The following is a 13,043-nucleotide window of genomic DNA, read 5'->3' as shown; positions in this document are numbered from 1 at the left end:
GCTATACAGTACACATCTGCAAGAGTCTCTATGTTTAAGTGAAGGGGTAGTGGGGCAGTATGTGTCTCTGTGTAGGATCACGCTTGTTAGGTTCTAAAAGGGAAACTACACGAACAGCCGTCAGTAAATCAGTACACAGTAAATTTAAGAGAATTCCGTATTGCTTATAAGGCCTTGAACTTCGCTCTTGGCTGGAAGGGGTACCGCAATTTCCATTTGGTAAGGGGTACTTCTATGAGTCTGAGGATATGTAAGTTTGTGTTTTAGAACTTTGCAAAGGGCACCACAGCAAAAGCACATGGCACCACAACAATTAATGTGGGTGCCATGCCAAGGGTTATTTTGAGGCCTGGCTTGTACATTATGTATTAGGTAAATGTATTAGACTGCCAATTGACTAATTTTTCCCAGAACTGACACGGCTGATTTCTGAGTTCAAAAACACACATTTGTACATTTTTGTATTTGTCCAGGGTGTCTCGATATTTAACCCAAATAACAAAGTCAGGGCTATCTAAAATAGAATGCACTACTGAAATGTGAGAGCCTTTTTTCACAAGCCAGAGGTCATGGTCAGCTGCTGCAGGTGTAAATATGAGATGGTATCCAATTTGGCAGTTATGGCTGCGACTTCATGGACTTTGACTGTTGCTAATGGTGTTGCTAAGGATGTTCTATACTTCAATATATAATGATGCACTGTAGCAATCCAGACATAGCTGTAGCCGCTTATTCGGACACAGCCTTAAGCAAAAGTCCTTGAAAGGGGGGGGGGAATTGTGTGGAGGACTGGACAGCGCAACCCTTGACCCTATCTGCTCACTTCTCTACGTTGTAGCTTGCTGATTGTATGTCCTTGCATCCTTGCATGTTGGCAGGCTGTCTGCTTCATTGCTCCTGTACAAAGTATTGAGGGAGCAAAAACTGATGCTACATACAGCAGCCAATGTCCCTTTAACCAATGTGGTTTACAAGAAATAAATGGATAACACAGAGCATCAGAGAGTTAACACTAGGAGCCTGTGTTTATTTGGATGAAGTAGAGGAGTCATACTGCTGAGTCATGTGATGAAGTGATGCAGAGAAAATTAATTAATGTACACTGGTACATGTACGTCTTGGAGTAAATTGTTCCCTTGCAGTAGTGACTATTAATTTCACAGGTTTGAGTGCTTGTCTCGTCATCTTTCCATGACCTTTGACATGGAATTTAATGTCATAGTGAGTAAAATAATATTACAAATATTTGGTTGAAATTGTTAGCAGGATCATTGTACATGACATGTAGCTTGCCATTTCACTGCCCCCCCCCCCCAAGTCCATATATTTCATATTAAAATATGAGTGCATGTTTAGCGAACTAGCCAGCAAGACCACTTATCAATTATAGTGAATATTGACTGGTCCTGAGGTGTTTTAACTACATGTAGCATTTAGCCAGCGGACTAATTTTAAGGGAGAACGCTGCATGATTAGCTGGGTGAGCATGGAGGAAGGAAACGAGTGACCTCCACACCATTTTTACACACCTCCAGGCTGACAGATTTTGATTGCAAATGAGGACGGATGTTTGTACACAGTTTTCAAACTTACAAAATGAATAACAGGATTCTTTTCTATGAGATTTGAGCCATTTATTGCATTGTGAGGTATCAGTTTAAATTTGGTTCTCGATAACACCATAGCTGCATAAATATCTGAGATATTATCTACGAGAACAATAGAACTTGTTTTAAAAACCTATTGTATCGGTTTTTCTACTACAGTGCAGTTAATTTTTGGAATCTGGGTGACTTCGAAATGCGAGCATTTGAATTACCCTTTTTGGGATCTAATAACGATTATTGTATTGTATTGTATTGTACTTCTCTACAATCCGTTAAAGCATTGGAGATATTCTGGCGATAGACAGTCACAGTCATTCCAAATGATCAACCTCTTGTCTGAAACTTCAAGATGAATTATCACCCCCACGTTACACTAAGCGCCTCCTCAGAGGTATTCTTAATCTTCCTCCCCATGCCCCTAAGAAATGGTTTGAGATGATTTCAGAGTGACTGGGGGACCTTCCTCGCCCTCCCTCCGTCCTGTTGCACGTGCCAATTTTTCCCCTCGGAGCGACCCACTGTTCCAAAATGAAACTCTAGCTACAAATCCATACCCTTGGATAAACAGCCCCCAGTTAGTTTCCCATGGATTATGTTTAGGTTAAGTGAGGGATAGAGTCTGTTCCTTTAAGGGTTACAGGCTAGGGACACTGGCTAGCGATGATGATTAGCTGTTTCGGGTAGCTGAAGGAAGATGGTAATGAAATAAAATCGATGTGTGCTGAGTATGCAGTCTATCAAGAATGCTGCTCTTGTATTTTCTTACAGTTAAACGAGAGCTAAAATTAAGCATATTCTTGCTTTCATTTCCTTTACTCACAATGCTTTGCCACAACTTCTCATCACTCCTTCTCACTCCTTCACTGTAGCTATTCCAAATGCCAATATTTCAGGCCTGTATGCTTTGTTTCTTCTTGGTAAAGGGCTCCCTATGAGGAAATTGTAAATTTCTAATGGAGCATTTCAAGGCACGAAGGCAATGACCAGGGGGCATGGAGGCAATCGCCTTCATTGCCTCTGAAGTATCAGGCCAGTCATTTTAACATGCCTCCCAAGGTAGATGTGCCGCCTTTTTAAAACATAACCCTCTAATATTAGTGTCCTTTTATCAGACCTTTTGGTCAGCAACGGCCCTACATACATGTTATGTACTAGTGACTATCCCACAAGTTGATACTCATCCAGATTTCCCAGAACTACATGTACCCTGTGTGCTAGATGTTACCGTTGACCCCCTCAAGATTTAGCTGAACAATTTATGAGTTATTAATTTTGGTTTTTACCCATACACCGATGTGTGTTAGCACTGTGTACTCAGTACTTTCCCGAGTCCTGTGAAAAAATATCACAGGCATGTTACTCGGGTGGGATTCGAACCCACGACCCTTGCAATTCTAGAGCAGTGTCTTACCAACTAGACTATCCGAGGTTGCCCGGTAGCTAGAGGCAGTTCGAATCCTATATTTTGGCAGCGGGTACCGCAACGATATAATAGATGTTAAGTTTGCATCGGGGATAAAGAATATTAATTTTTTGTTTTTACCCATACACTGATGTGTGTTAGCACTGTATTTATGAGTTATCATAAATGAATTTATGAGTTCTCATCAACTTATTTGTACAAAGATTGTCAACAATAAAAGTTTGTTAATTTTGTGACCTGATAGATCCTTCTACTGAGCTAAAACTATAATCTTGACAAGGCTGTGAGAGTTCACAGAGCATAACAAAAAACACTTGCACAGATTAACTGCCCGGCGAGCAAATTTTCTGATATCATTTGGGGAATCTTTTTTGCTGATGAATGACTTGTTAAAAGACAAGTTAATTAGTTTTTTTAAAATTAGTTTTGTCAGTGAGTGAGTACTCCATTTAAAAAAAGAAAGAAATAGCATTTTCATTAATCACAACTGACAGTATGTAGGCAAAACAAAGTGCAATTTTAGTCAATTTTCTGACACTTTCTTTGGATTTTATTAATTTTTTAATTTACTATTTATAGTTGTTTAGTTATTGCTTTAGTGTGGTGTTGTTGTTGTTGATCTTGGGTTTTTTTCTAGGGGGAAGGTTTGTAGTAAGAAGAGGACATTCAATTAACTCTGTATTTATTTTCCATACAAGATTTCTGTATTCAATCGTTCGACTTGTTCGGGGAAATCTGTCAAGCTCAATACATTGGTCAATATTTGGCGAGGGTTTTATCCTTGAAATCTGCAGGGCAAACATGCCAACTGCCACTTGGCCTATTTTGTTATGACTGAGGCTTTGTAATAATACCCACTGGCTTTGTCTAGTCAACAGAGGGGGCTATTTACCCGGCTTGGTATTCAGGGGATGACATTCAATTGTGATGATGCGCTTGTGTGTAATGCGAACGTCGGTGGTGACTGAGTCATGCAGGTAGTCTGATAAACTTTTGAGTAGGCTGCCCTCTGGAGGCAAAACGAGTAAGACTTTAATTTCTCTTCATCACAAACTGCAAATTTTTAACACATTATTTGATGTGTTGTTCTCTGCTGCAAGGATTTATTAGTGTCTGAGTGGTCGTTTTTTTTAATAGTTTTGTGGACAGTATTTTCCCTACGCTAGTTAGGCTTGCAAATTTTCAGCTTATCACTATCAGCTGATTTCCTGGTTGGTGTTTCTCAGCTGTATCATTGGAAATTGAAGGGAGAAAAACTGCCTGTCAGATTTCCTTGTTTAAAATTGTTGTCAAAAAAGTTAATACTGCAATTGCATGCCACATCGATAGTACTTGGGCCTACTGCTATAATAACAATTTTGTTAAAGTCCGTTTTAAAATTTTAAGGAGTTCTATTATTGGCACTTCTGTAGGATGTTAAACGTGCAGAGGAGTGCAATTGAACTTAAAAGATCACATCACTCCTTTAAGTTTATGGTCCAGATAACAGCTTTAAAACTCATGTATTGCTATGAATCAGGTCTCAAAATTCTTGAAAATACTGGACCAGGCCCGAGGCCAGTGATTTTAGCCTTGGGTGAGTAAACTCAGGACTGGACAAGTCCGGTGGTCTTGTGTTTTTCAATTGACTAAAAGTACCTCACTGTTCAACACAAAACTTTGCAACACAAAGTCTGGTAGTAGTGGTAGTGGAAAACTACATGTATTCATTGAAATTCAGGCCCGCTTTGATCTTAGCATGTTTATTTTCAAACCTGGCAAACCCAGTATTGTGGATTTGCTTTCCGCAATGGTGTTGCATCTGTGCAGTGAGCCAGGGACTTGTGTAGAGAGGGCCTAGCAGGGTCATAGTGGGTGTGTAGATTTTGAAGGCATTGACCTTTAGCCTTCCTTATATAGAGATTCATATAATGGAACAGGCTGGTACACGTAGACAAGACCCCAAAAACATACCTTTATGGGATTAATAATTGCTTACTGAAGCTCACTCACTTACTGCTTGGTTCCCTTATTATTAATCTCAGTTTGTTTGTCAACGACCAGCACAGTTTCCCTACTGATAACATTGTGTTGACAATAAGTGTTAATAGTTGACTATTTGAATATGATGTCATTTGTACAGTCAGTGTACAAACTGATGAGTGGGCTGTGACAGTTGTGGGTGGATACTGCTTCTCTGGTAAAAGGTTGTGTAAAAACTTTGTTTACATCTGGTCCGAACAAGCTGGTACACTTCTTCTTAGGAATATATGCAATGTTCGAAGGGTGAGGAATGAGTTATATCGCAATATCTGATTCTGAAGGTATGTATTTGAGTTAAACCATAGAGTAGCATGCAGAGGGAGCTACATGTACATTGCATTGTGTCGAACCATGGAGGAAGAAAGTTTATTTTCCTTCCTCCCCAATGTTTACACTGCTTTTTGTTGTCGTACAAGGCTGCATGCAGCCTGTTCACAACATTCTGGCAGTGGGCAGTAAACAGGTATTGTACAATAGGTTTACAATTATAATATATTAGGCTACATGGTTGACGGTATAGCCTCGAGCTGAAGGTACATTTAGTGTACAGGTACATAGTAGGTCTCAATGATCACACACAGTTTGTGTTTTCTGATGTACAGTGTACTTTGTGCAGCTACCTGTCTGGTTTCAGACTAGCTTTACTTTTAATGATCACTAGTGATTACCAGATAGGAAGTTATAATTACTGGTACTGGTGGGTGAATGTTCTGGTCTCTGACCACAGGAACTTTCAGTATTACTAATTAACATTGACAGTATCCGACAATAATTATGCGGGTTGGCATTTTAGTGGTTTCCACGTAATACTACTGATTGCTTATGAAATCTTATCCAAGTACATGTATTCTTGTAAATTTAAGTGGAGTTTTGAACTGGAGGTGACAAGAAGGGGTGTACAGGTAGAGTGTTTCAGGAAAATGCCAGCTACGAAGGAATGTTTAAAAAGTGTCTGAGCTAGGGTTGAATGACGACATGGCAACTGAGGAATTTATAAGAAAATGCTTGGTGCGTGTGTCAAACCGTAGACCTTCGAATCGGTAGGTTTATCATTCTCCTGTAATGGTGGCAATTAGGCCTTTGTATTTTGTTTTGAACCAGAAAGCTACACCTTTGCTAAACATTCTTTGCAGACTTTAACATTGTACAAACATCGTGAACTTCCCCTAAAGCTTTATGGTGATGATGTCAAGAATTAAGTTTTCCACATTTCCACACCTGGTAGTGTTGTATCAATCATGTCAATATTCTCCAATGATCAGGGGTGCATTTAAAGCAGCTGTTCACCGATACATGTAACTGTTTCAGTTATTGGCACAATGATTAACCAATGGCCAATTTAAACAAAAAATAGTGATTGGGCACGACCGCGAAAAATGTCTTGGTATGTACAAGACGTTGTTGTTCATCACTCTTCTACCCTCCTTATCCATCTGTCATGTTTTCCATGTATGAATAACTTGTACTCCACATACATGTAAAAGCGCTGTTAAGTAGTGGGTTTGAATGGTAAGAACATCTTGCACCACAGACTAAAGGGCCTTGCTCAGTGCTAACTACAGTCACTGCAGAATTTAAAACAAACAAACAAACCCTGTTTGGTCTTCATTTTCCAACAACTCTTTACTTTTGTGTTGTACAAATGTAAGTGAGTCATTACAAAAAAACTTAAGAAAGAATGACTCTTTCCACTAACATTTCTTCAGAATGATTGTAGCTGTATTTTAAACTTATGAGTTAAGTGAGTATTTGACGCTTAGTCACTTTAAAAAGTAGTAATGTTACAAGTCAACCCACCCTTTTGCCAAGGACAGAAAAAGTCCAGGGATGCAAATTCTTTGGAATAACAACCGTTTTGTTTAGATGTATTAAATACAAATCAAATAGTGAACTTGTCCATTTTTGTTTGGTTCAAAGAAGATAGATCAATAGATTAGAACCGGTGCAGGAATTGCTTTCTAATGTCATCAAAGCAGCCACATTAACATAAAGGTTACGTGATTCAAACAACTTTTGCAGACATTCAGTCAGCAGTTTTGTCTGCGCGTATTTCTTTATGCTAATGATGTTTTTATTGTTGTTCGGGAAGCACATGGAGGAAACCGTAGTGTCCTTCTGCTGTGTCCTTGCATCAGTTGGGAATACATTCATGTCGGACGGTTGACGATGTATTTATACGCATGCATGGATTCATTTACACAGAGCGTTACACGATTATAGAAAATTGCATTTTGCTAGTTCATGTGTGAAATGGTTTTTCCAAAGAATTTGAGAAACTGTTGTCTAGAAAATGCATGTTTGAAGATTTCAGTTTGGGCTTGCACATTAAGAGGGTGTGAACCATTATGGAGTTCAGGTGTAAAAACCAAGGTCATATGTTTGTAATGTTTTGTACAGGAGTGGTTGATTTTTTTTGCATACAATAAAGTATACACCTTGGAATGCTATGAAAGTATTTCCTGATGTCAAGGTTAACTTCCCATGAGTTGTAAACTTGTGTACATGTAAGCAGATAAGTAGGCCTATCTGTGCATTAGATGCAGTCTAGAGTTTGATTTGTGGAAATGTACATTCATGATGTTGGTAAAAATGTGCACTTGTTTACTTGTTTACTTGTTTTTGTAGAAAAGTGAAACTTAAAGGCACCAGACAGTTACTCAAAAAAACTCGACAATTACTCAAAATAATTGTTACCATAAAAGAACTACTTGGTAACAAGCAATGGAGAGCTGCTGATAGTATAACCATAGAGGAAGGATATAACACATTGTGAGAAATTGGTCTATCTGGAGTAACATAGTTTTTGAGAAAGAGTTCATATCTCACTAAAATACTTGGATTGAATTTGAGACCTCAGCTGAGGCATTCAAATTCAAGCATCTGAAAGCACACAACTTATGTGACATGGGTGTTTTTTCTTCCATTCTTTTCTTGCAACTTTGACAACCAATTGAGTTCAAACTTTCAAAGGTTTGTTATTTTATGCGTGAGAAGACAATTACAAAGGTGTCCAGTGCCTTTAAGTAGCTTTAGGGCCAAAGTTTTAGAAAAATGTGTTGAAAAGTTATTTGTGTGTTTATTGTTAAAGAATTTTTGGTTTGAATTCTAATTTCTTGTCTCAATTTGCTCTTTATAGATGATCAAATGTGTTTGTTATTTATCCTTTACATAAACCCCACACCTAAAATGGATTCAGTAAGGAGGATATCCGCGTTCTTACATTGTAGTTTCTGGTTTCTTTTTCGCAGTTTCTTTGTTGTTATTATTAAAAACATTTCCTGCTTCTTTTTTCTTTTGTGTACATGTATGTAAGTACCCCTTTCACCTTTATGAAAATTCTTGCATTGATTGTATTTGACAGATCGCCTCTCTCACCTGCAACCATGGCTCACCACCTCAGTGGAAATACACAGTGGTATGTGGACCTGTAAGTACTGCTTTTCCTTATTATTTCATCTCTTATATAAAATCATAACTTGATGATATCTTAACTAGTTTTATTTGTTGATGGATTCGATCTAATGAGCTGTGACAACAGCGAGACCAAAGGAAATGGAGACTTTTGGATGGTCCCTTTTTACAGTTCTCCTCAGTAGTGCGCTAGTTTAGACCTACATGTACAAGTGTACATGTACGCTCGCATTACTGAGCACGTGCGCGTCAAAACTGAGCATGTTTGCTTGCTGCCGCCAGCGTCTCAAATACCTCCCATTGTACCCGGGCTGTACACGATTGGACCCTTATTAGATCACAAATATCACTCTAGACTTTCTACTCATGATTATATTTTTGAAGAAGGCAGTGAAGTCAGTGTCTTCACATTAAAGGATTGAGGTTTGTAGATCCAAAAGAGACAATCCCACTTAAACACAATTTTTTTAAAGACTGTCCCTGAGAAAAGGAAAGAAGAACTCTGTATTTAACAACCTGTGAAAATTTCACCTCAATGAAAAAGATAGGAGTTCAATCGCATAGTCTGAATGATTTTCATTTGATTTATTCTGGCTATGAAGCCAATGACAATGAAGCCAATGACAATGACTCTCAGAGAAGTAGCTTATCACTGTCCAAACCAAGAACCCAATGGAGAAAATACAAGGAAGAAATTTTCAGTTTTATAGATGTGGGAGAAAATCCAATATAGAAATATTCCAGGAAAGACTTACACAGTCAGGTACATTGTGCATGTAGGGACTGAAAACCCAATCCACATTGCCCAGGCGTAATTTGAACTGGGGTTCTAGAAGTGGAAGGCTAAGGAAAGATACCAAATCGACATGCCCAATGATTAAAATTACAACTGCTCATTCCCCGAATGAGATTCAAATTGATTCCCCTCACTTCACACCAAGGTATTAAACTGACCACCCCTCGGTGCCTTCCCTCAATCCTTCAATCACACTCAGAGAAACAGAGAGAGGGATCTTCGCTCCTCTCCCGTCTCACTCCACCTGCCACTCATCTCCATCCAACTGTTCCACATGAATTTTTATTACTCAATATTTCCTATTCCCAGGGTTCATAGAAATTGTTTTCTTATAGTCTTCCTCTTTAGTTCCCCTCTGAAATCTGCAGCGTCTTGTGTTTGCACTCGATGACTCTTAGTCACACCTTTCTTGAGTCTTCTTCTTCGTTTTGGTTTTGACGTTCTAGGGTTGAGTAGTCCAAGCCAAATGTTTGTACGCAGATGTTTTGTTTTATTCTCTGGACGCAAGTGCAGTAACCTGCGTTTAGACCTATTGACTTAAAGGCATGAATGCAAGACAAACTTTCATTTGTTGAGGCTTGTTGTCTGATGTTTTCTTCTGCAGGAGATAATGACTGAATGATAAAAAAATACAAATTATTTGTTCGTGTTGGCCATGTTTAGGTAGAAATGTGGATCTTTTCCTTTCACGTTTACATTGTACTACACAACATTAATTATAGAGGCTTTTTGCAAAAACTAGTATTTTCCTGCTGTGATACAAATTCCGTTACATAGCACTGGCTAGGTGGTTTACAAGGTGATATGGCTCAATAAGTAGCCAATCAAACCAGGAACACTTGGGTGAACCTGATCTCTTTAAGATAAATGCACTGTACGTGCATTACACAACACACAGGACCAACATCTTAACGTCCCATCCTGTAGGACGCAGTAATAATAGCCAGGTTTCTCGCTTATGAGTAACAACCGGGACTCGAACCCACACTCTGCTTAATAGAACCCACACTCTGCTTAATAGAAGTACCATACAGGCCTGTACATGTACATGCTTTGTTTTTGAAAGGGCAGGGGCGCCAAGGCATTTTTTCTTTGGTGAAGGGCACCCTACACACAATGTAAATAGTGTGTTACTGGAGAATTTCAAGGGCACCAAGGCAATGACCAGTGGGCATGGAGGCAATGGCCTTTGTTAACCTCCATGATGTATTAGGTCTGAGCAGAGCTTGAGTCTGGTGCTCTTATCTGCACAGCCACAACATTCATAAGCAGGTGTTGGTGAATAGTAATGTACATTGGATGTACCTTGACTTTGTAAGGAGTGTTTTTTTTTACCTCATGGCCCAGCATACATGTAATGAGCATGTACGCACCTGAGTGGCGGTGTAAGACAATTAATTCTCAAGGCTACTCAAGGTTGTTTACGAAAGCTGTTTCCTTTACCTTGCTGGACGTTTAATTTAATTTTCAATTTTCACTCTCTAGTTATTTTTATTTGAAGGTGGGCACTGTGTGGAATTAGATCAGTATCTTCTCCAGGATGCAATTTAAAATCTATTAAATCTTAGTGGAAAAATAATGGCAAATATATTATTGAAAAAAGAGAGGAGAAAACAAGAAAAGGCTTGGGCTGATCGTGAGACTGGCTCCCACTGCCTTTTTGTTATTAAACATTTTTCAAGTTAAAAGTGAAATTTATAAACCATCTGATTTCCGATAAGTAAATAAATATAGAGCAGCGCATGTTTGTAGCTTACACCAGAGGAAATTAAATTCACAAGCAGCTACGCACACATTGCATTCTTAATGGAAATTTGTGATATCTACACATGTGAAATGTACATGAAATCGGGTAGGTCTTGTTGCTCCATCGATATGCACATAAGCAATCTAAACCATCAGCAACCATGACTGTTCAGTCAAATTTAACAGAGACTAGTAAAAATGATACTTGGGTTTGAGAATAGGCAGGATAATGTTCAGTACATGAACACACAGAGATACACATATGTAGCTTATTTTCTTCTCCACCCCCCCCCCCCATACTATCCATTCTCTGTGAGTCTCTTTTACTTGTACTTTTGTACCTTCTGATGTTAAAGGGAAAGTATACAGTATTTGGTTTTGGGAACCGTTTGATTGGTTGAATCCATAGATAACACAATAAAACTAAGCTGTGGAAATTTCATTTCAAAAGGTGGTGGCGCTTTTGAGAGCGATTATATCCCTGCAGGAAGAAAAATCCAATATTGGAATACACAATCTGAGAGATGTTACTACTACAAGTACATGTAATATCAGTCCCCTTCTCAGACTCAAACTTTGGGGGAATTAAAACTGATATATTTTTCCATAACCACTTTACTACAAATTAAAATGATTTTTTAAAATGCTTTGAGCTGCTATACAATATACAATGTACATGTACTTCTACATTGACATTAATTTATAGTGATTACCAGAGTATCCTTTAATTTAAAGGATGGTGGGGAAGGAAGCGCTCTCATGCACCTGTATATTTGCCTGCTCAGAGAGGAAATTATATTCTACCCTTCTGACTAAATATATGATAAAAATATCTCCTATTATGCAATTATTATGATTTGTGTAATGCTCCAGGGATAACTTCCTCTGGCTGCACTTATTATGCAGACCAGTTTCCAATGGAATTCACAGGTATACCAGCACCTGTGCATGGCTGTTCCAGTTGGTTGATGGTGCATACATTTCCGGGACACACACCTGAGACATGTAGGCCTATTCTGGGTTTGTGGTGATTTTTTAAAGGGGCATGTTGCCGTCTTGAATGGGCGCTTTAGGCTAGAAAGAAAACAAATGTTTCGAAATATGGTTCGAAACATATTTTAAGGATTCACATGCATTGTAAATATCCCTTGAAATTGTGTGGGTTTTGTGTAATTTAAAGACAGAATAAGGTCCGCGATTTTGTGGAGCAATTTCTTTTACTCCACAAAATCTTTGCTTCTCAACCACTCAATGTATGTTTCGCTTGTTGTATTTCATGAGGCAAATTTATGATTTTTTAATCACTTCTCATTAGTACACTGTACATGTATGTGTCTTGTGCATGAACGGATAAGAAGAAATTCCAAACAGCAAAATATTCAGAGATTTTGCAGGCAATGTGCTCCTTGAAGGTGAATGTTAATATTAAAAAAAATATCAGATTTTTCTTTTTAATATTCAATCCAGACCATTACAGTCATGTTATTACTGGTTGGCCCATGTTTGGTTTGTTCATGGTTTGTTTTAGTGGGAGAGGCAGTTCAGGGTGGTTGGTACATAGTCCACAGACAGATCCCCTTGAGCCAAGCCTTATGTCGGGGTTAAGGTCGTGGCCTCAGGGAATACAGATTGTGCATAGTAATCGGGTACATCTTTGCTCTGTAGGTAGATGTACAAATGTACATCACATACACATATACATTTTGATAAGAATGTTTGAATTTTGGATTGCATCTCATCTGGCATATTGCATCTGTTGTATGCTGTAAATAGCTGATAATTTGTTTTTACCCTTTTTCCCCGATACATAAAAAAACCCAATCTACACGTATCTATTACACAGTACACATGTATCTTATTTTGTGTATTTGAAAAGAAAACAGTCCAGTTAATTTTTTGGTCCATTCATGATCTTTGTATTTTTGTTGAAGAAATTACAGAGGAATATTAGAATGAAACCTTTTAGTTTTAACTTTAGGTGCAGCACATCTACACCATCTATGCAATTCTTATGAACACCAAGAAGCTACATGTCTCA

The 13,043-nt window shown here is 38.4% G+C and overlaps 1 protein-coding gene across 6 annotated transcripts in view; it reads left to right on the top strand.

Annotated features, from left to right (window-relative positions):
- LOC139954402 (uncharacterized) overlaps positions 1-13,043 on the top strand; it is a 130,299-nt gene that overhangs the window by 28,464 nt on the left and 88,792 nt on the right. For 4 of the 6 annotated variants that reach the window (XM_071954181.1, XM_071954183.1, XM_071954180.1 and 1 more), the window contains one exon: positions 8,414-8,479. In XM_071954181.1, coding sequence (XP_071810282.1) covers positions 8,414-8,479 — 66 coding nt within the window. Of the gene's footprint in view, positions 1-5,177; positions 5,334-5,496; positions 5,516-8,413; positions 8,480-13,043 lie in introns of those variants that run through there. The other 2 variants (XM_071954187.1, XM_071954188.1) reach the window with 2 other exon arrangements.

The sequence above is a fragment of the Asterias amurensis genome, chromosome 2 (assembly GCF_032118995.1).
Source record: "Asterias amurensis chromosome 2, ASM3211899v1".
Taxonomy (NCBI): Eukaryota; Metazoa; Echinodermata; class Asteroidea; order Forcipulatida; family Asteriidae; genus Asterias; species Asterias amurensis.
Note: the sequence above shows the minus strand (reverse complement) of the source record. Positions and strands in the feature narration are given on the sequence as shown.